The sequence below is a fragment of the Pteronotus mesoamericanus genome, unplaced genomic scaffold (genome assembly GCF_021234165.1).
Source record: "Pteronotus mesoamericanus isolate MK-2021 breed Mesoamerican mustached bat unplaced genomic scaffold, CSHL_Meso_final contig_101, whole genome shotgun sequence".
Lineage (NCBI taxonomy): Eukaryota > Metazoa > Chordata > Mammalia > Chiroptera > Mormoopidae > Pteronotus > Pteronotus mesoamericanus.
Window position 1 is genome coordinate 23,484,751 of NW_026555001.1, and position 21,307 is coordinate 23,506,057.

The window sequence follows — 21,307 nt, forward strand, 5'->3', positions numbered from 1 at the left end:
ATTTAGGAAGGTCCTGAGAAATGCTGGGAAAAGTCTCATGATAATTGTTTTCCTTAAAGATTTGTGTACATGAGTAATTAAAAAATAAAAATGTAATTGGAAAAAGATGTATGTAAGAAGTAGATACGTCAACCAAACAGGAAGATAAAGTGTTAATACAAGTAAGACATGGAGATGAGAGAACAGAGAGATAATTAAGCAAAGGAAGAAAACAAAGTTCTTTGTATTTTCATTAGAATTTCAGAACACCAATTCTATATTACCTTTCTTCTTTTGTGACTCAGGACAGTAAGCTCCTGAGTTCATGGATTCCATTTTATGGCTCTTTCTGGGACACAGTAAAAGAAAGCTTTGGTTTCTGAAGGAGAGACAAAGCAAGTACTTTTTTTTTTTTAAATTGGGGGACATACTTAACTCAGCTAAATAAATAGGCATAAGAGTTAAAGTACTATGCTAGGGATGGTGAAGGGGTAGAGGAGCCACTTAAACATAGGTTTTGCTTTTAGGGAGCTTGCAGTTTTACTGGGAAGACAAACTTCATGCCCCAGCTGTAAATAACTATGCAAGATTCCACATGGGTGCTGTGAGAACCCAGTGAGGGAGAAATCATTACAGACCCCGTGGTTAAGGAAGGCTTTATGTCGCAAAGATGCTTTGAGCAAGGATTTGAAAGGATTCAAAATAGGCTTTCTAGAGTTTGAAGTGTGGAAGACATTTTTAATGAGATACATGGAATGAGCAAATTAAAGGAATGAACATGATTCACGAGGCCAGTGACCAGATCTGTCTTACTCATTGCTGTATCCTCAAGTCTAGTTCAGCGTCCGGAATAAATAGTTCTTGGAAGAATAAATGAGCTCTAAGTAAACCAGTCTGCTGGGTCTGATATTCCACAAGAGTGAACGCTGTGAAATATGAGTAAGGAAGACATACTGGTTTGGGTTTGGGAGGGTGTTGAAAGCTTGTGGTGGTGTAAGCTCTTTATCTCCAGGGTCATGGGGACCCCTGTGGAGTTCCGACTGTGGAGGTGCAGAGGGAGGTGGTGTGGAGGGAGCGCTGGAATGGCCGGAGTGGGAGGTGGGGGGGACCCTGCATGGGTGGGGACTCCTCCAGGGTCCCAGGGTCCCAGGCATTAAGTACCGATGGCAGAGACCGGTGTGCAGGCCACAGACGTGGGAAAGGGCAAATGGGGTAGGAGACATTTGAAGAAAGAATTGAGAGTGTGTAAAAAAAAGAATAGCGGGTATGAGTCAAATCTTACTTGAAATTGGTAACCACAGTGAGCCTTTCTGTGAAGAGGGCAAGTCGGGATTTTGAATGGAGTCAGAGGAAGCAGTTGGGCTGGAGGAAAAGGCCCTTGGCCTTTCCAAGAACAGCATCGTATGACTTCTTATGATTCAGTTATCATCCATTCTTCTTTGTGATACATGTCACGGTCAAATAGGTACTGGACCTTGAGGTGCTATGCCTCATGAGTTTTGTTTCAAAGTTAAACATGCTGGTTACGATAGGCTGTATCTTATCTGGCCTTTCTGCTTTATTTTCTGCTCTTTTGTGTAACCCGAGTGAAAAACAAAGAGCAACTATAAACGCTTGGAAAGATCTTTTACTGTTTCCAAAGATGAGTACTTAGCTTTGTGTTTCGTTGGGGTTCATTAGAAGAAGAGAAGCAGCTGTTGGAAGACATTTGCTGCACCCAGCTCTGGTCACCACTAGGGAACGGGAATTAGCTTTTTCCTGTGGACCTTCTCAAGCCTCTGCCTGTGGTCCCTGCGGTACAGCTTTATAATTTTAGAAGACCCTTGTCAGGCGCTGACGCATCATACGGGTTGTTTGATGCCTCTGTGCTTTATGTTCTTTTTATCCAGAGTAAAATAAAGAAACGATCCTGGGTTCTTCATGAGTGTTTGGAAAGAGTTCCTGAAAATGTGGATGCTGCCAAAGAGCTGCTTCAGTACGGATTGAGGGGCACAGACCTGGAGGCTCTCGTGGCCATTGGGAGAGGGGCGGACGATGGCAGGTAGGTTCCAGAGGATGTGGGCTCACAGGTACAGGCGGCTTTGTGAGCTCTTTTAAGCTGAGACATTGGAAAGGGTAAACTTCTCTTTAGGTTATTCTGTAATGGAGTAGTTGCTTTTGACCAGTGCTTTCTTGTCTGAAGTTACAACTGTCTTTCAGTTAAGTGCATTTACATATGATAGGTTGATGCTAAGTAAAGAGCGAATTCTATAAACATGGATTGAACGCTGGCCATTTCTAAGCCGTGGGCTCATGGCACATACCTGGGTGTGCCCACTGGGCAGGTGAGCCCCTTTAGGCAAGTCTGAACCTCGTTCACGTTCTTTATCTGTAGCCTCACACCGACTTCCCAGGGTCATCTGCAGTGATTAAGTTACGTCTGGTGGGAGCACCTCCTAAACTTTTAAGCACCATACAAATGTCATCTAATAATAAAATAAAGTTATTTGCTGAGAGCCATTGCTCACCAGACATGTGGGACTTTCTATGACATATAAATGTGATAGTGTATCAGTTACGTGAATAAAGTGAACGAGATCGACACTCAGTACCATCGCAGAAGTGATTCGCATTGTAAACTTTGGGCAGCATTTTCTTCACAGGCTGTCTCACATGGGGCGCATTGTTGCCTAAGTATTGTGGTTTTCATTCTCTTGATTTTTAAAATTTCTAAAAACGATCATTACTGATGACTGGATGACTTTTTGTCCGTCCTGTGGATATAATGAGTGAATCACTTTGCTTATGGTAGCACTAGCTTTCATTCAAATAATGGGTTGTTTCTGTGGAAATCAAATTAATAATAAAGTCGATCAAAGTAGAGGACAGTGGCTTTTGCCTCCACGGGTTTTCGTTTTTCCTCACAGATTCACGTTACCTGGTGACGTAGACATCGACGGCATCTCCTATGAGGAGCTCTCCCCCGAGGACAAGCCTGCCCGGAATGCGAAGGAGAGTGAGCTCAGAAAACGACGAGAGCTGCTGAAATTAGTGAACTTTTCAAAGTAAATGATGCATTACTGTCCTTTTTGTAATTTCTTTAAGATAATGAGTCATCTAAGTGTGTTCTTTCCTGAAGATAATTGCTGTAAATTATTTCAGCAACTTAGATCAAGTGCATTTAATATTTTACCCTTGTGCTTTTGTGTACTGTTCCACAGATTTTGGGCTTGGTAGGATATTGATCATTTTTATTTTATTTTAACTCTTAGAGAAATGTGCTTTTATGTGAATGTAAGTGGCCTAATTTCTTCATTCAAAACAGGTTAACACTGGAACAAAAGGAGCTTTGCCGTTGTAGGCTGAAATTATTAACCTACCTAGATCGGCTTGCAACCTATGAGGTAAGGGCTACTTGTAATCAAACCACTTACGTTTATTTGATCTTTGCTTCCTCAGTCTGTCATTATAAATGCTAGAGCTGCCCTAGTATCTGCTATTCTTGGTCTTTAGAACTAGTTAGGTGGGAAAAACTTCATTATGTGCAGACACAGGTTTTATTGTATATGAGTTCCGGTAAAAATTAGAGATGGTGGAAGGCCAGAATTGTTTTGTAAGTATAGGGAATAGAAATGCTTTAACTACTTCACTGCGTCTCTGTTTCCTACATGACAGTCCTTTTCGTTTGCTTTGATTTTGCATTTCAATTTGAGGTTATGGAATATAGCCACCTCCGGTACCAGATTTCACTATATATTGTCTTTTAATAATCCTAATGTGAATATTTAAGATTTATTTTATTTTAATGATTTGTTAGTGGGTTGAAGTTAGTTGACTGAACTTTGATCCAATTAGGCCCAAAATTAGATAGTTGACCTTAAGAAAGTATACTTGCGTTTGTTTCTTCAGGTCCACAGAGGCAGATGTTTCTGTGTTGGGCATTTCTGTGGTGCTGTGTGCTGTGAGGTCTGTTTAGGTGTTGTTCCAGGTGGCACGTGCATTTCAGGAAGACACACAGCTTAGGGTGCTTTCCCACGTGACCCTCAGAGAGTGGAAGCTTCCTGGGATTTAATACAGTTTCTAGCCTTTGACTGCGTCCTCAGACGTTGTTATGCCTCATCTCTGTGGGCATACCTCTGTTGACTCTTGGTACTGGCACACAGTAGGTTCTCAGCAAGTGCCACATCTAAGGATGTGATGCCTGTCCCCTGAACAATGGGGGTATTTAGTATGTCTCATACCTTCAGGCAAGTCCTAAACCATTTGATTCCCAGCCTGCTGATAATAGAAATTTTTTCAGACAAAATACTTGTGACAATAGAGGGCTATTTCTGTGGTTATTAAAAACCATAGCAATGAGTATATCACTTCACACAAACAGGTTGAAAAAACTTCTAATAGTTCTATCTGTAGTACAGCTAGTTTGAATGTTGGATGGCCATGTTTTTAAAAGCATATTGCTTTAATTATGTCCGAGTTGTGTGATATTTTGAGGTGATATATAAAAGCATGTTGTGACCTGCAGAAGTCAGTATAGATATAGATTATCATTTTTTTGGTTAGCCTTAGTTTTACTGATGATGAGGTCTTGAGATCTTAAAAAGAAAGGTTCCATGAAATGTTGAGCATTTGACTATCCAGTTAATTTTCTTTCAGTATTCTTGAGTTATTGAATGGCTATTTCCTATTTGAAAGTAATAAGTACATTTATTATTACATGGTAATAGTGGTATCTAAACTATTTGTTGAGCCTGCTTTTTAAGGGATTTAAGCTAAGCTTTTGAAAAGTAAATGAAGTTGATGAATTTGGCTATTAAAACTTATAAATGAAGATATATAGATAGAATGACTAACCAGTAGATAGTGGTAGAGATTTGCATTACATTTTAATCATAGGGCATGTCTTATTTTATTAATTCTGTGATAAATGACATAAAAATGGATTCATGTAAATTTTATTCAAGTACCTACTATGCCAGATATTAAGCCAGTGCTGGAGGTCAAGAGGTAACACAGGAACAGTCCTTTATTATACAGGCAATAATTGATGCTAATGAAAACACGAAACATTGATGAGGGAGCCTAAAGGAGAAGAACATTAAATTTTTCCCGGGGATGTCCGAGACGACTCTGCATGGGAGGAACAGGAGTCTTTTTTTCAACTAGTGCTTAGAAAAAGGAAGACAGATTTGAGGGCTGCGGAGCCACGAGAATGGACGCTCCCTCAAGGCAGGGTCCTGTTTGCTGCAGTATCCCCAGGGCTCAGGACAGTGATGGTGCCTGGCTTGTTGAGGAGCCCAGTAGACATTTGTTGAGGGAGCCAGTGGATAAGGGGATGTTTTAAAAATACTTGAGACTGCCTGGGAATACCTGGTGCTCCAGGCTTTGTCTACGGCCATGCCAACCTGAACGCGCCCGATCTGGTCTCATCTCAAAAGCTCAGTGGGGTTGGGCCTGGTCAGTAGTTGGATGGGAGAAATGCCAACACACGTGTTGAGGACTTAACTGTTTATCAGCCAGTGTCTTACGTACTTAGTCCAGATTGTTTCTCAAGAATCCCCGGAGTCAGGCCCTATTATCCTCCCAGTTTTGTGGATATGAAACTGAGGCTAAGGGAGGGTAAGTCATTTGTCTAAACAAGCAGGGAGCAGGACTCCACAGCGAGGCCCCCTTGTCTTGTACCCTGAAAGTAAATCTTGGGCTCCTGACACAGTGGGCCGGAACGAAGGGAGGAGGGACTGCTGGGATGGTCGGTGGTCGTATTTTGAGAGGCCTTTCCTGCTGGCCGTGTGAGGAGTTGCATTAGACTGCATTTTTGCCAGAGGCTGGACCGCTTAGGAGCGGGTGGGAAATGGGCGTGGGGCTGGTGGTTGTGGGCAGCTCCCCAAGGAGCATGGCTGTGAAGGGGAGCAGACAAGGTGGTGGCAGCTAGAGAAGTGGAAAAAATTAAGCATTGTTATTTTAATAGAAAGAAGAAGTATTGTTTGTATGCTAATGGCATGAACCAGTAGAGGGTGAGGGGAAATTTGCTGAACAGAAGCAAGAGGAGATGAGGATGCAATTAAATTCGTTTTTCCTTTCACTTCTCTGACTGCCCCTCCCTCTGCTTTTCCGATCCAGATTCCCTTTTCCTTGCCCATCTTTTAAATGGTGGTGTCCTCAGTCTCCTTTCATTTCATTCTACTTACTTTCCTTGGAATCAGCCTCTGCGTTAAGAGCTCTTTGTCATCTGGCGGACTCCTGTCTCCCTCCAGAACTCCTCCCCTGGGGACCCACCAGCCTTTTAGATGCTTAGATGCGAAGAGCTCCTTTCAGATGCTCTGTGGGTCCAATCTCAACATGTTTGCCAGTGAACTTCTCTCTCTCTGCCTCCCTCTGTCACCTGCTCCAAAGATCCTCATTCTTCCCTCTTTCCTGTCTCAGTAAATTAATTCAGAGTGAACAGTGTTTACTGGCTGTTTAGTATGTACGCTGTGCATCTGGAGTTCGGCTTTGCACGAGACAGACATGAGCCCCTGGTTATGCATCGTACCGGGGAAACCTCCCCTTGCAGTTGCCCTGGCTAACTTCTGTTCGCTCTTTCTGTGTCTGCTTTGGGGCTGTTTCTGGGAAGCCTTCCCTGCCCTCCCAGAACTAGTGTTTCCCTTTGCCTGGCCCTATTTGCTCGTTTGTCTTCCCTACTAGATTTTAAGCCACTCAGAGAGCAGGGCCAGCATACTGTTGGTTGTATCACTGCTGCCTGTCAGAGGCCCCAGCCCACAGTAGGCCCTCAGTAAATGTTGCTGAGTGAATGAAGGGCTCATCCTGCATTTTGCCAAGATCACTCCCGCAGCTGCAGGTTCTCCCGGATACGGCTGTGCTCAGGATGCACAGCTGTGCGTAACTGTTGCTTATTTGTCTTTACCAGGTGGTGGATGAGGGTTGTCCTACTGGAATTAATTTAATATTAACCACTTATTTCATTTACTTCTGGATTTAAAAAAATTAATAGCACTTATAACCGTTTTCAAAATGAAGGCAAGACTGCAGATGTAGTACTTTACGTAAAGGTTGATCGTTTAATGAATTCAGGCCATATTTATTTAGGTAGGCAGAATTTTAAAAGTTTTTAATATTTTCTTGTCATTGAGATTTGAAAGCCTTTTCATTAAATCTCTGTTTCCCTTCAGGAAATCCTAGGAGTGTGTCATGCATCTGAACAGAGATATGATGCTGAATTCTTTAAGAAGTTCAGAAATCAGAATATTGTTCTCTCCGCAAGAACATATGCTCGGGTAATTTCTTTTTTATAAATAAAACTACTATGGTTATTAACAATTTCTATCTTTGAGCCATGCAGTTAATGTTATATCACATACATATACTATTTATGTTGTATAGTACTATTGTTATGTTGTATAGTAATAGGAAATGTACTATTACATTTCCTTTTTTTGTTGTAATACTAATAAATGTACACAAACGAAATCACATTTAAAAAAATTTTTATTCATTCTTTCAAAAATAATTTTTTTATAGCTTTAGATTGAGAAACATGATATAGCCTAGGAAGAATCAGGAATATTTCAAAATACTTCACATCAGAACTGCATAAAACCTCAATGAAACATTTTTTGAATGTTCATACTGAATCATTCCTTTATCTCTAAAGTTCTCATTGAAAATGTACCCCTTGCCTTTGGTGCAGGAGAGCAACGTACAAGCCCTGGAGATTCTGCTCACTTACCACGGGGCAGACCTGCTCCCTCACCGCCTCGCGATCCTCTCCAGCTTCCCGGAGACCACCTCTCCTCACGAGTACTCTGCGCTGCTGCCCAGAGCTTGGTGCGTGAGGCTGCGAACTGCGCTTCAGCTGCTTTCTAAGTTGTAGCAGTTTTTTGTTTCATGCTGAACATCTTAAAGTGAAAAATAATTTAACTGTAATCTATTTGAACCTTTTTTCCTGATTATTAAGTTATTTCTAACTTATTTTTAAATGACCCTGAAACCACAGTGCGTCTAGCAGCACCCCCTAACTTAATGCACATGAACTTTGCTGTTTGGGAAAGCCTCCTGATTGGACTGTTACGTACTCTGTACGTACAGTTTTGTGGTTTAAAACAGGCGTCTTTGTGAATTAGTTATATCTTTTAGGCACTAAGGTATAGTGCCAACAACATTCAGAAGGAGGCCCCGGGCCGCGGGGCTGAGGGAACCCTGCTTCTTTAACAACCTTTCTCCCTGTGAAGCTCCAGCAGCACAAAGACCAGTGGGAAATCAGAAGGGCCCTATAGTGTTCGTCAGACCAATGCTCCTTCTCTCAACTCCAGGCCGTTTGATTGTGTTGTAACATGTGACATAGACTGTAAGCTCCCTGGATCCATTAAGTCCCAGTGGCACCACTCAGGGGGCTTTTGGAGGCCGGAACATCTCTTCTTGTGAATGAAGAACAGAGAGGGTATCTGCCTCAGGGCGCAGCTCAGGGACAGGGGGTAGGCCTGCAGCTCCAGGCCTGACCCACCTGGCAGGGGAGAGGGCAGGAGGGAAGGGGAGGGGAGGGTGAGCTGAGCGCACCTGCTCCTCTGTGGCTGCACAGAGGCAGAAGGCGAGAGGACCCTGATCCTGAGACCTTCTCCCTGCAGCGAACCAGCCCACTGGTCAGTGTGGCTCACTCCTCAATTGCATGATGCATCCTTTCTGAATTTGAGTTTACCATCTTTAAAATGAATTGACTGTCCTTGTCCTGCCTATTCATAGTGCATATTTTTAGTAAAAAGTGAATTGCTATATATTAAATCTGTTTGTAAACTGTAAAACACTAAGAGATGAGGACACCTCTGATTGAAATCACCGTTACAGCCTTTTGCTGCTGGTAGCTTATGATGTTGAGGGATGCTTTGGACATGGGGATCATTTGGCTTCCCAGTCCCTTCACCCCAACTCGGTGTCATAGTTCTAGGCTTAGGTGTTGATGACGGTGGCCAACAGCAGTTACTGTGTATTTGCCACATACTGCTATCTGGTCTCCAAACACTTTTAGTATTATCCTTATATTACAGAAAGCTGAGATATACAGAGGCTTATTAATACATTAAACTCCATTGAAGTGCAGCCAGGATTTGAACCTATATTTATTTAGCGTCAGTAGGCTCTGAAATGTAAGTTATAAGCTCCCTATTTTGCATTATTCTTAGTACTAAAAAGATAAGTTTCTGCTACGATAAAAGTGAATAAAAAGAAAAAACTGGGGATGCCCTTTACATCTAAAATATTTGTTTTAGATCTGAATAGTGATATGTAACTGTGGTTTATAAATACATATATATAAATATATCCTAATACAATTAATTTATTATTTCTGCCTCTTTGCAGAATACTTCTAATCTGATGGGAATGACATTATTTCTTAAATGTTTTTAAAGGTTATTTCTCCTTAGATTTGAATGCATTTATTGTTTTTGCCTTTTATGATTGCTTAGGTAAACATTTGATTTTCACCTGAAATTTCAGAGTTCGTTTGCAAAATAGTTTTGTAATGGGCAGTGCTATTATACCTTTGAATGCCCTGTGCTTTATTTATGGGGCCCTCTAAAAACTGATTGAAATTTTGATAAGTACTTGAAGTGTGCCATATTGCAGCAGAGGATAATCGGAAGATAAAGTTATTATGAGTCTTTGTTTTGTGGTATGTTGCTTAGACAAACTTTGAAAAAACTCTGATTTCTTATGGGTCTTTAAGTTATATTCATTTTAAACACATTGAAAAAATACAGACTTTTTTTTTGGCTAATCTTTGTTGCTCAGGAGAGTCTTCCCCATTGATACTTTTGGTTCATCTCCAAAAGCATATGTGATGGCAAAGCCAAGCCACAACTGTGTTTCAGGCCCAGCCTCCTTCTGTGGGTCTTCCATAACTTAATCCTCTCTATATGCTCATGATTCTTTGTTCATCCTTGTCTTATACCACTTTTTACCTTGTACTGTATCATCAGTCATGTTTAATCTGCCTCTCTTCCTGTTTTTCCCTTCCTTAACAGACACCCAGCTTTAAGCCCCAACAAAGTCGTGCAGGCAGAGGCCATTTCCTCCCTGTTGTTGGAACCCCAGGGGCGAGGGTGGTGCTTGTGTGGTGGGTTCTCTGAGAATGTTCACTAACTTGGTAAGTTAGGTCCATCTAGTGCCCATTTGGAAGCAGGTTAAAGAAGGTCCAGAACGGAGTTCACTTTGCTTCGCTGCGCTTATATCTAACCGTTATTTGTCTCCTCTCCTCTCTCTGATCATCCTTGGCCATCCCTCACTTTAAATCCACCTTTCCTGCTTTATTTCTTCCTAGCATTCATCACTGTTTATTTTAGTTTGACTTGTAACTTATTTATCTTGCGTATTGTCTGTTTGCCCTTCTAAAATGTTAGCTCCCATAGGACAGGGATTTTTGCGTGTGTTCTTTCCTTCCTCAGCTTCTGCACTTAGAGTAGAGCCTGGCACTGTAGGCAGTCCGTAAATACGTGCTGGATGAATGAACAAATGAACGAACAAGGATAAATTCCACAAGGGCAGGACGTCGGGTCTTGTGTACTGATGTAGCCCCAGTGCCTAGAGGAGCGCTCTGCACACAGCAGTAGCTTAGTAAGGTGTTTTGAATGAACGCACGCACTAATTGGGTGGGTGTGGCTTTACGTTTTCAGAGTTCAAGCTGTGTAATATTTGGAAAGCGATGGTAAGTTATTCCAACAAGTTGACCTTTTAACTACTCTGTTCTGGGATCCCACCGGCAGGATTTTTGCCTTGGCATTTGAACAAAATTTGATTTACCAATTTCCATTCAACAAAGTTTTATGATTACGATTGCTGGGAAACTTCCATGGTATGTGTTATTTTGTGTTTTGTAGTGTCGCTCTTAAATTATCGTGTGTACTTGACATTGGTGAAATGTGACTGAGTTTTTTAATACTTTGAAATTACATTTTCTGTCATAGGTGATACATCTTTTTATTCGTTACCATCCTTAGTGTGTCATTGCTATAAAACATTTACATTTTATATTCTCGGTGACTGTTTTAGTTTTTAAGTAGAAAGGTGACATTTTTATACCATCTTCTTTTACTTTTAGTATTCTTGATGTTTCTAGCATATTTTATTTGTTTAGTCTTTTTAATTTTTCAGTTATAATTGGCATTCAATATGAAATTAGTTTCAGATGTTACAGCACATTTTAGAAGGACTGTTTAGATTTTTTTATGTATGCCTCTTCCTATTTTAACCTTTCCAGGATGATGAAAATGCCTAGTTTGAAGGTTGTATTTTGGGCAGCTGTGTGTTGGAAGAGTAGAGCACAGGGGCAGGAGCACCAGCGCCAGAGCCGGGGTCCAGGGTCCAGGGTCCATGGATGGGTGTCTGATGTTGCCTCATCCTCTCACCTGTAGAATGGCGATGATTAGAGCACTGATTTCATAGTGTTGTGAGGATGATTAAGGAGTTAATGTACATGAAACACTGAGAACAGTACTTGGCACCAAGTAAGTGCTACTTAACTGTTAGCAATTATTATTAACGCAGAATGTGATGTGAAGACCTTGGACTCATATACTTACATATGTCGTACACTTATTATTTTAAACTTTCTGTTGGAGCCCCTGGCTGGGTAATCAGTTGGCTGGAACATTGTCCTGATACGCCAAGATTGCAGGTTCCATCTCTAGTCAGGGCACATGCAAGAACCAACCAATGAATGCATCAATAAGTGGAACAACAAATCTATATTTCTCTCTTTTTCTCTCTTCCTCTCTCTCTCTCAAATCAATAAATAAAAATGTTAAAATAACTTTTTTGTTAGAATAATTCTATAATTAGAGAAAAGTTGCAAAGATAATATAGAGACTTCCTGTCTAGCCTTCATCTACCTTACCGTGTCTTACATAATCATAGCACAGTGTCAAAGCTAAAAACTTACTGCTGGAATAGTCAGTTCTGTATATAATGTGACTTATGCTTTCCTAAAAATCCCTGTACCATGCATAATTGGATTTATGGGGAAAATGGGGTTGGGGCCCAGCATTCAAAAACTTTGTGCATTTTGTTCAGGGAAGTGTCCCTTGAATGGCGCCTCTTGGTCACGCCCAGGCTAGGCGGAGCCGCCTTGATTCCCCGGGGAAAGGATGGAGCAGGCTCCGAGGGCCTGACAGAGGCAGGCTCCCCTAAGGCCCGTGTGGAGGGGCAGTGAGCTCGTTGGCTTGGGGCCAAGGAACATGAAGGAAGAAAGGGGTGAGGACAAGGCCCTTCACGTTGAAGGTGCAATTCCTGTGATGAAGTTTGGGACGAAGTGCCCCAGCCGGAGAGCCCACAGCCCCCGAGGGATGGCACCAGGAAGAAGTGGGGTCAGAGCCGGTGACCTGGTTCAACCTCAGGGCCTCGATATGCCTGGGCCCAGAGGGTGGCTGAGGGCAGAAGCCTCCCTGGAGTCAGCGGCCTCTGCCACGGCCACCCTCAGCTTGAGGACGTGGCTGAACTTGGAAGTGTGAGGTGTAAGAGCAGTAACCTTGGAGCCCGACTCTGGGCAAGGGGCGGGCCCAGCGAGGCACGATGCCAGCAGGCTCTGCAAGACCGTCTCCATGGCGATACCACAGGGCTGGGCCAGAGCGTGGGAGTCGGGCCCGCCGGGCACTCCAGCTCCTCTCCAGCCGCCACTTGCCATAGAGTCACTCCCCCGGGACCCCGTGTTCTAGAGGCGGGTATGTAACAGTAGGTGTGGGAGGAGGCCCCCTGTTCGTGTGAGCTTTGGAGTGCCAGCGATTACTGAATAAACAGGGGAGGCTGAGTTTGTGCCCCAAACTGGAAAAGTGTGTTTGGTTAGGAAAAAGTCCAGAAAGTTATTCACTGAAAAATCATCAGTCGTTGCCTCTAGTTGGTAAGGTATCAGGGGATACCACTAGAGCCTGGGGCAGGGCAGGCCCAGGGCCCTAACGTGCAGGAATTATGAGGGACAACACGCCAGGCCGGCCGTATGTGGAAGGCCTTTCCAGCACATCCGTGAATGGGTGTCTTAGGAGGAGCTGTAATGAAAGGACCTCGGACTTCAACTGACAGGGTGTCTTGTCTGCTGTGAAGATGCCGTCTTGCACATGACAGGAGAGTCCCTGGGGGTGGGCAGTAAGGAGAGAAAAGCAGGACAGCTCATCCCGCCAAGGGGCTCCGCAGAGAGCAGACAGCTAGGGCACGCGTGAGGCCGCCAGGCGCGGCCAGTTTGGGAGGGTGGGGTTCCAGCTGGTGCAGGATGAGGCCGCAGTGGGGGTCGGGCTGGTGTAGATGTGGGGAGGGCGGGGGGCGTGCGCAGCTCAGAACAGAGGAGCCTCGGGGAAGGAGGAGCGGGACCCTCAAGCACTAGGCCGTACTGTGCATCTGTGCAAATCACGGAAAGGTGCCCCCCGCCGGGTGGATGCCTCCTTGCACTAGGAGACACGGGCAACGGAAAAGGGAGCTGGGGCTTCTCCCCGCACTGGCTCCTCGGCCGGCTCGACAGTAGACAGCCTGTGCGTCTGTCTGTACACGGAGGCCCCGGGCGGCCGAAGAACAGTTATGGATGGCTGTGTGTCCGCAGACGAGCCGGTCAGCACTGGGAGGGACAGCAGCAGGATGTGGGGAAAAAAACCCCAGAAAAAAGCGAAAACAAAAACAAAAGCTTTGTACCATGGAACAAAGTTAGGGACCTAATAAAAATCATCCCATAGTTTCATGGATGTTAAGTACTAACATACGGTACTTTACCTTGAAAAGGACTTTGCTTGTGGACTGGGTGTTAGAGTTGCAGCCCTGGTGTTGCTGGGAAGTGGAGGGCGAGGGTCTTGGATAGCGGGGGGGTGGGGGGTGGGGGGTCCGGGAGTGGCTGCTATCGCTCCATGGACCGAGGTCCTGGCGGCTGTGCGGGAAGTGCGCCTCTGCGCCTAACCTGACGTGGCCTGGCCCAGTTGAGTGCAGTTTTCTGTGTTCGTCTAAGGCTTCTTGTGGATGAAATTGTGCTCTAGCAAACGTGGAATTTGTGTGATGCTCAGTTTGTCAGTTCTAGTATGTCAAGGCATTGGAACAAATTTACATTTTCATAACATTATAGCAGAATCGACTGTACAGTACTGTTAATACTACGTATGTATTTGAGTTTAACCACTTTTTCTAGTGATATCCTTATTCTTGTTTCAGTATCTGATCCAGAATAAAACATTGCATTTAGACTTCATTTACTTTTAATATGTGGAAATAAACTATTGTTTAATATCTGTCAGTCAAGAAATTCTTTGACACATATATTTACTAGACAATGAACATTGATACTCATATTTATAGTCCTGGATTATCTTTAGAATCAAAAAGGAAAGATGGAATTATATTTAGTGTATTTTGAGATATTGCAATATTTAAATATTTTATAGTATAAGTGACAAAACTGTCGATGGAAATAGAATATCCAGAACACCGTATTCTTTTCATCATCCTAGAGAAGCTGTTACTATAGTAACTTGGCAGTTTGTTTGCTGTGACTGTCTGAGCTTAGATTATTTGATGATTGAAAGTTTGATCCTGAAAAGCCTGTAATAGAATGCAGATGGGCCATACTTGTATGAGCCGTGAGGCTGTTTTAGATGTTTCCACTTTGCTGTCTGAATTTGTGATTTTATGAATTATTTGTTGACTTCTCATCATTTTGTACCTTCAGTTCCACCGTAATTTGTTACACATCGTTAAAAATAAAAAAAAAGTGACTGAGTGAAAAAAAATTGTCACCAATTCTTAGATCACATAGCATATCTATCAGATCTTCTCTCTGTCTACACTTCCACTCAGTCCCACACTGAGAAACTGCTGTTGTCCTGGTAGGGGTGCCCAGCCCACGGCCCAGGGTGGCTGTGGACGCTGCCCAACATAAAATCATAAATTTACTTAAAACCTGATGAGATTTTATTTTATTTTTTTTTTGTGATTACGTGTCGTAATGTATTTCATGTGTGGCCCAAGACAACTCCTTTTCTCCCAGTGTGACCCCAAGACACCCAAAGGTTGGACATGCCTGTTGCATAAATAGCACTTTCACCTGCTTGACCTTAGAACAACCTTGAAAACAGACAAGCATGATCAACTGTAGGACAAACCTCCCCACAACCTGCAGGCCCAGGGTCTCTGTGCTGTGCATACCCTAATCCTGCGTCTACCCTGGCATTTTGTTCTCTTGCTGACCCGGAATCAGCCTTGATTCTTCTAGGCCTTTGTCCCTTTTGTGCCCTCCGCCCCACTTGGCAATGCAACAGAAGATCCACGGTCTCCAGGAATTTCCTCATTACCATTTTTCATTGGAAAGTGCCATCGGGTAAATAGGTTTTACATCCTTTCCGTCTTACTGAGAAGCCTTTGTCACTTGCCCAAAGCTTAGAAGGCCTTTGGGTGACCAATTTGGGGGACATTTTTCTGTTTCAGAGGTTGTTGATAGTCTGAGGCCTTTATTTTTTTTAAATTAATCACCAGACTAACCCATATCTCAGTAAAGTGTGTTGAATACATTGAACCATGCAGTGATGGTTAATAACTGTTGAATGAATAAATGGTTGTTATGAGAAGAGATTTGAAAAATGCAGACACTGGTGTGACAAAGTAAATAAGATGCATTTTAAAGCAACCTCTTTGAAACAATCTGGAACGGATTGTTTCAGGATGCAAGCAAGGTGATGCGCCAGTGGTGTTCTCCTACCATCCTACTCACGTTGGTTACATACGTATTTTTCGTGCATTCGTAAATCATATTTTTGGTTCTATATGTTTTTGACTCTGTTAGGACCATTTGGCCATATTACACTTTTAATTTAATTTAATTTTTTTTAAATTGTAAAATGCACATAGCATAAAATGGACCCATATTAACTATCATCATTGTACAAATACATTCACATTGTTGTGCAACCAACTTTCAGAGCTCTTTTTATCTTGTGAAACAAACCCTGTCCCCATTAAACACTAACTCCCCTTTTCTTCCACCCCAGCCCCTGACGCCCACCCTTCTACTTTCCTGCCTCTGTGAACTTGACTATACAGTGTATCCCTTTTTGTGACTGGCTTATTTCTTAATGCTCTCAAGACATGATACACTTTTAGTGAAGTTAACATTTATTATTAAGTAAGATTTAGAGTGGCTTCTACCTGTGGGTCGTGCTTCTGTATTTGCAGCAAAAGTATTTCTTAACTGAAGTAAAGGATGCAGGTAAATACTAGTTCAAGATGGGGAGGTTATATTATCATTAATGCCTGACTCGCTACGGGGAACCTCTTCTTCATCTTTTGATGATAAATTGGGTGTCGAAACGGAAGAGAACTTGTGGTATCTCTTTCAGTACCTGATTTTTTCAGTCATGGATTTGAGTAGCCCAACTTGGAGTCTTTTTTCTTATTACAGCAGCATAAAATTTGTCACAAAAGCAAAACATCAGTATGCCTTTTATTAAAATTCCCAGGATAAATTTGATTTAGGTGAAATTGATTTACCTTATAACTTAAATCACTAATAAAGAAGTTACCGTTAGTCCCAGCTAGTGTCGCTTAGTTGGTTGAATGCTGTCCCACTAAAGGTTGCCAGTTCGGTTTCTGGTCAGGGCAGGTGCCTGGGTTGCAAGTTCGGTCCCCAGTCAGGGCACCTACGGAAAGCAAACAACTGAAGTTTCTCTCTCATGTCGATGTTTCCTTCCCTCTCTTTCTCCCTTCCTTCCCCTCTCTCTAAAATCAAAAATTAAAAAAAAAATTATTTTTAAGGCGATCCCATGACAACTGAAAGGTAGGTAGGTGTTTACTTTTTACCATTTTCAGTTTCAAGTTGGCTATATTTTGATATTTTACATTAGTTTGTGTTTTATTTTCAGAGATGAAATAATTTGAACTGCTTTTTTCATTGAAGTCAAGTTTGACCCTAGGCAGCTTTTAAATCAGAAGGTAGATTATTGTTTGGTTGATGTTTTTTATTTTTTTTCTTTGAAAGGCAACAGAAGTTCTGTACCAGAACTAGTTATCGTTGCCTTAGTTTCATGGTTTTAAGGATATTGTGGAAATGTTTCTCCCATGAGAAATATATTAATGTTTCTGGCAGAACAGGTGTTGATTTTTGAATTTCAGCTTCTTTTTAGTGAAATTTATAACTAGTCATGAGTACAGTGAAACTGATTTAAAAATTAAAGCATTTCTAAATTGCTTTATATGAGCTTATTTTCTTGAAATAACACTTTATAGAAGGTGAATGAGTCATAGGAAATTTTGTGTTATTTTAATCAAAACTTAAGAAATGATTATGTGCATTATATTACCTGAAATAGATGGATACAGAATGAGTCAGATGCGGTCCCTGTCCACAGATACATTAGAATCTATAGGGAAGATCCGAGAGGTTATGTATAGATATAATGACCATAATTAAAATGTGTCATAGGAGGGGTATAGGTAGGGTTAGAGGTGGGAGAGATTACTTCTTGTTACAATGAAAGTGAATCACTAAGAAGTAAGGTTTGATCTAAGTCTTGAAGGTTGGGTATGCTTCTGATGTTTGGAATTTTGAATGGGTAAGAGTCATCTGAGTAATAATTAGCATGAAGTTGTTCTACCTGCTTAATCCTCACCTATATCATGTTGTTACAGGGGAGTCCACCCCATGGCCTGTGGGCCGCATGCGGCCCAGGATGGCTATGAATGCAACACAACACAAAATTGAAAATTTACTTAAAACCTTTTCCTTGCTCATCAGTTTTTGTTAGTGTTTTTGTGTTTAATGTGTGGCCCAAGACAACTCTTCTTCCACTGTGGCTCATAGATGCCAAAAGGTTTGACACCCCTGGAACATAGAGTCCAAAAGGTGTTCCTGATTAATTTGTTATTTGGAAGTGAATTAGTGCAGACGCTTTCCGATAAATGATACAGATCTCTTTTTCACTCGTGTTTTTACGTCATCAAGTCCTGTTCATAAAGATTTCTCTTCCCTGAAATTTTTAAAGAGCTGTTTTTATTGGGCATTCTATTTTCACCATAATTCTGTTGTTGTAATGAAATACCGCTGCAGCTGCAGCCTTCATCATGAAATGTTATGGGGCACTGCATGCCCTTTCTGGTTCTCACAGGAAACAAAAATGTTTCTTTTCCCTTTAAAATGGAAAAGTTGATTAGTTACCTAATCAAAATTCAATTCCCATATGTGTAGTTTATTTCTGAACTGCTCTGAGCAAAGAACAATAAATTGGTTTGTATTTTACTCTTGGAATAAGTATCTGGCCTTCGCAATGACTGTTAACAGGGAGGAATGCAGAGAGTCCTTTGCAGAATGGGACTTGTCTGCGGTTTCTGAGTCCGGGCGTCACCTGGTGTTTGGGTCAGGGAAGAGAGGCCTCCCAGCCGCTGCCGCCCCGCTCAGGGCCTGGGCTGGCAGCGGGCGACTGGCTTGCATGTCTCTGGGCACTTGGGCATGTTAGAGCTTGACCCCATTAGTTCTTGTCTTTCTGTTTATTTAAAGCAACAAAATGGATTTAGGGCCATTTCTTCAGCTGAGAAGAAGAGAGAAACACAATTATTTCAGGGTAATTTATAGGGGCCTTGGAAAGTGCGTTGATACTGACATTTGTTATGTACTGAAAAGTACTAGGGATATGAAGTTGTGCTCATTAATTCATTTTCTCTTTTTTTACTTAAAATTATTTTCATCCTCACTGGAGTATGTGGTTTTGTTTTGCTGCTTATCATTTTGAGAGAGAGAGAGAGACCGTGGCTGGCTGCCTTCTGCACTCGCGGGTCGGGGGAGAGCCGCAGCCCTCGGTGCGGGCGGGGGTGGGGGTGGGGGACACACTCCCAGCAGCCCCGCTGCCCAGCCAGGGCCCATTTCCTCCGTTATTCAACGAACGTTTCATGACTGAGTACGAAACATTTTTTAAAAAATTTACAAACAAATTTTATGTTTCACATATAATTTTCATAGCATGTTAATGAGAGAAGCAGAAAAAGGATTATTAACCTGCTTTGAAAGCAAAAAATTTTGAGAGGCATTAGTGAAATATGTTCTGAATTAAGGAATTATTTTAAGATAACTTTATTACATTATTTTAGTGTGTAACAATTGTCAAATGTTTTAATATGGCTTAATACAGCTTAAAGTTTCTGATTTTTATTCCCCTAAAAATGTTGTTAGATTCAGCACTACCTAGTGAATACCACATGGTACTTTTTTCATAGAGATGAGATTTTTGTTCCATTATTCATTTTCTTCCAAAATTTAAATACCTTGACCAATAATTTCAGAACATGTGATTTTTAGGAAGATTATAACATCTTCTGAATGGTTGAACTACCTCGGGGAAATAGTCCCTATAATTCTTTTTGATCACACAATGCCTTTTCCAGTCAAGGTTTCATTAATATGTAAATACTTGTCTGTAAAGAGCAGTGAATCTCTTTATCACACTACACTTAATTAACATATAAATAACCCCGTGAGACACTTTTCCCAATTTCTGATATGGGCAAGCATGTTTAAATATTGTATTTGTAATAAGTAAAATCATATTAAGAATCAAATTTATACTTTGTAGACAAAGCATATGCATTATTTTAAGAAATGTTTTGACCTCAGTGTGTGCCCATTTTTGAATCCTAAAAATTTTCATACTGTATACACCACCTGCGGGGATGAAATCCGTGACACATCTGAATGTTGGGGCCACGGCGTGGTGCTGTCGTGTGTCGGATGCGCAGGAGTGCCCTTAGGCTGGGAAGAGCGGAGGGCTTCATCAGAAACGCGGTGCATGTCTTGGTCCTCTCGCTCCTACCTGTGTTACTTTGGGAAGTTACTTAGCTTCTCAGAACTTGGGTTTAAGTGTGAAATGGGACACTGTACTCTGTACTGGTGGTGTGAGGACAGAGGAACGTAAGGGCTACGTCATCCGGCGCAGCTCCTAGCATATGATTGGTGGTCAGTGTCCGGCGGTGGTGGTGGCCGTACGGCGTGCGGCTGCAGCAGCAGCAGTTTGGTGTGGATGGCCTGTCGCAGGCATCTTTTAGTGCCAAGTGCATTAAGCATCTTGCAAGAGACGGAGGAATGAGCACGATACAGAGTTACAACAGGGACTCTCCCTCCCTTGTGACTGATGCTTCGGCTTCTCATCTGGGACGGCGCTTCCTAACAGCAGGTGCCTGAGATTTTATAGTTTTCATTTACTGTTCAGATGAAGTTTTGTCTTGGTTAACTCGTATCTTTCTAGTTCTTAAGAGTTTTCTTGTTGTTTGTTTTGAGCGCGCCGAGTTTAGAATGAAGAGAATGTCAGTGGATCTGTTCCTACTGATCTTGAAAGCATCCATTCAGGAGGTCAATGATGGGTTTGAAGCTCATGTAGTTTACTTACCTGCAAACTTATAATTGTAAATGTAACTTACGGGGTGTTTGGGGATTAAATGAAATAATGTATTTATGTAAACTTAGTTAAAATTATTTATTTATTATTGCTGTGCTTATAACACTGTTGGGAGTTGTCATGGACGTAGTCAGTATTTACTAGAAAGGAATACTTACTTTTTGTGGTGAGGCAAATTATTTACTAGGAACTTAACAAAATAGTAGGTAAGAAATCCTGGAAAACATCAAACAGATAAACCACCTGTATATTATCGTAAGGTTAAATAGGAATAAATGCCAGATGACTTATCCAGTTACAAGCAGTGAGGATTCAGAACAGGAAGAAGGCGTTCTGGCCTAGAATGGTCACAGAAACATCTGTGAGGAGCAGTCATTTGGGCTGGAAAAGGTAGGATTCATATAGGATATCAGTGTCTGAGACCAAGGGCTCTGGAACCAGATAGCTGGGTTCAAATCCCTGCTGCACCTTTTTGGTTGTATGACTTTGGACAAGTCACTAAATACTTCTGTGCCTGTCTCCTCTGTTGTAAAATGGGAAAGATAACATTGATTATCTCTCAGGACTGAGCGTGTATGTATGCGATTGCTTAGAACTTTATATTTGTGCTCACATGTAATCAGCACTTTACAAGTGTCAGCCATGGGCTGGGCCCAGTTAGATCGCTTTACACTAGTGTGTGAAGTGCAGGTTCAACACAAACCTAGAAGTAGGAAAATACAGGGATTTGGAAGGGTGACAATGAGGCAGTCAGTCTTCCTGTGGCTGGGGCCTGCGTAGACATTACTTGTGCTGTTTTATTTGGCAATATGAATAAAAGGGAGATAAGAATATTCTTTTTCTCTCTGATGCTTTTGTTCAAACCCATTAGCACTACAACCTATATAGGGTTGGGGTTTATAATGCTCATTGGTATAATTCACAAACATTTTGGTACATTTCATTACTTTTGTAGTTGATAA

At 42.0% G+C, this 21,307-nt stretch overlaps 1 protein-coding gene across 1 annotated transcript in view; it reads left to right on the top strand.

The window, feature by feature from the left end:
- The window catches only part of NBAS (NBAS subunit of NRZ tethering complex), a 264,240-nt gene that overhangs the window by 66,040 nt on the left and 176,893 nt on the right, over positions 1-21,307 (top strand). The window contains exons 17-21 of the mRNA XM_054569493.1: positions 1,869-2,020; positions 2,886-3,023; positions 3,284-3,362; positions 7,128-7,232; positions 7,646-7,782. Of these exons, the coding sequence (XP_054425468.1) occupies positions 1,869-2,020; positions 2,886-3,023; positions 3,284-3,362; positions 7,128-7,232; positions 7,646-7,782 (611 nt within the window). The remainder of the gene's footprint in view (positions 1-1,868; positions 2,021-2,885; positions 3,024-3,283; positions 3,363-7,127; positions 7,233-7,645; positions 7,783-21,307) is intronic.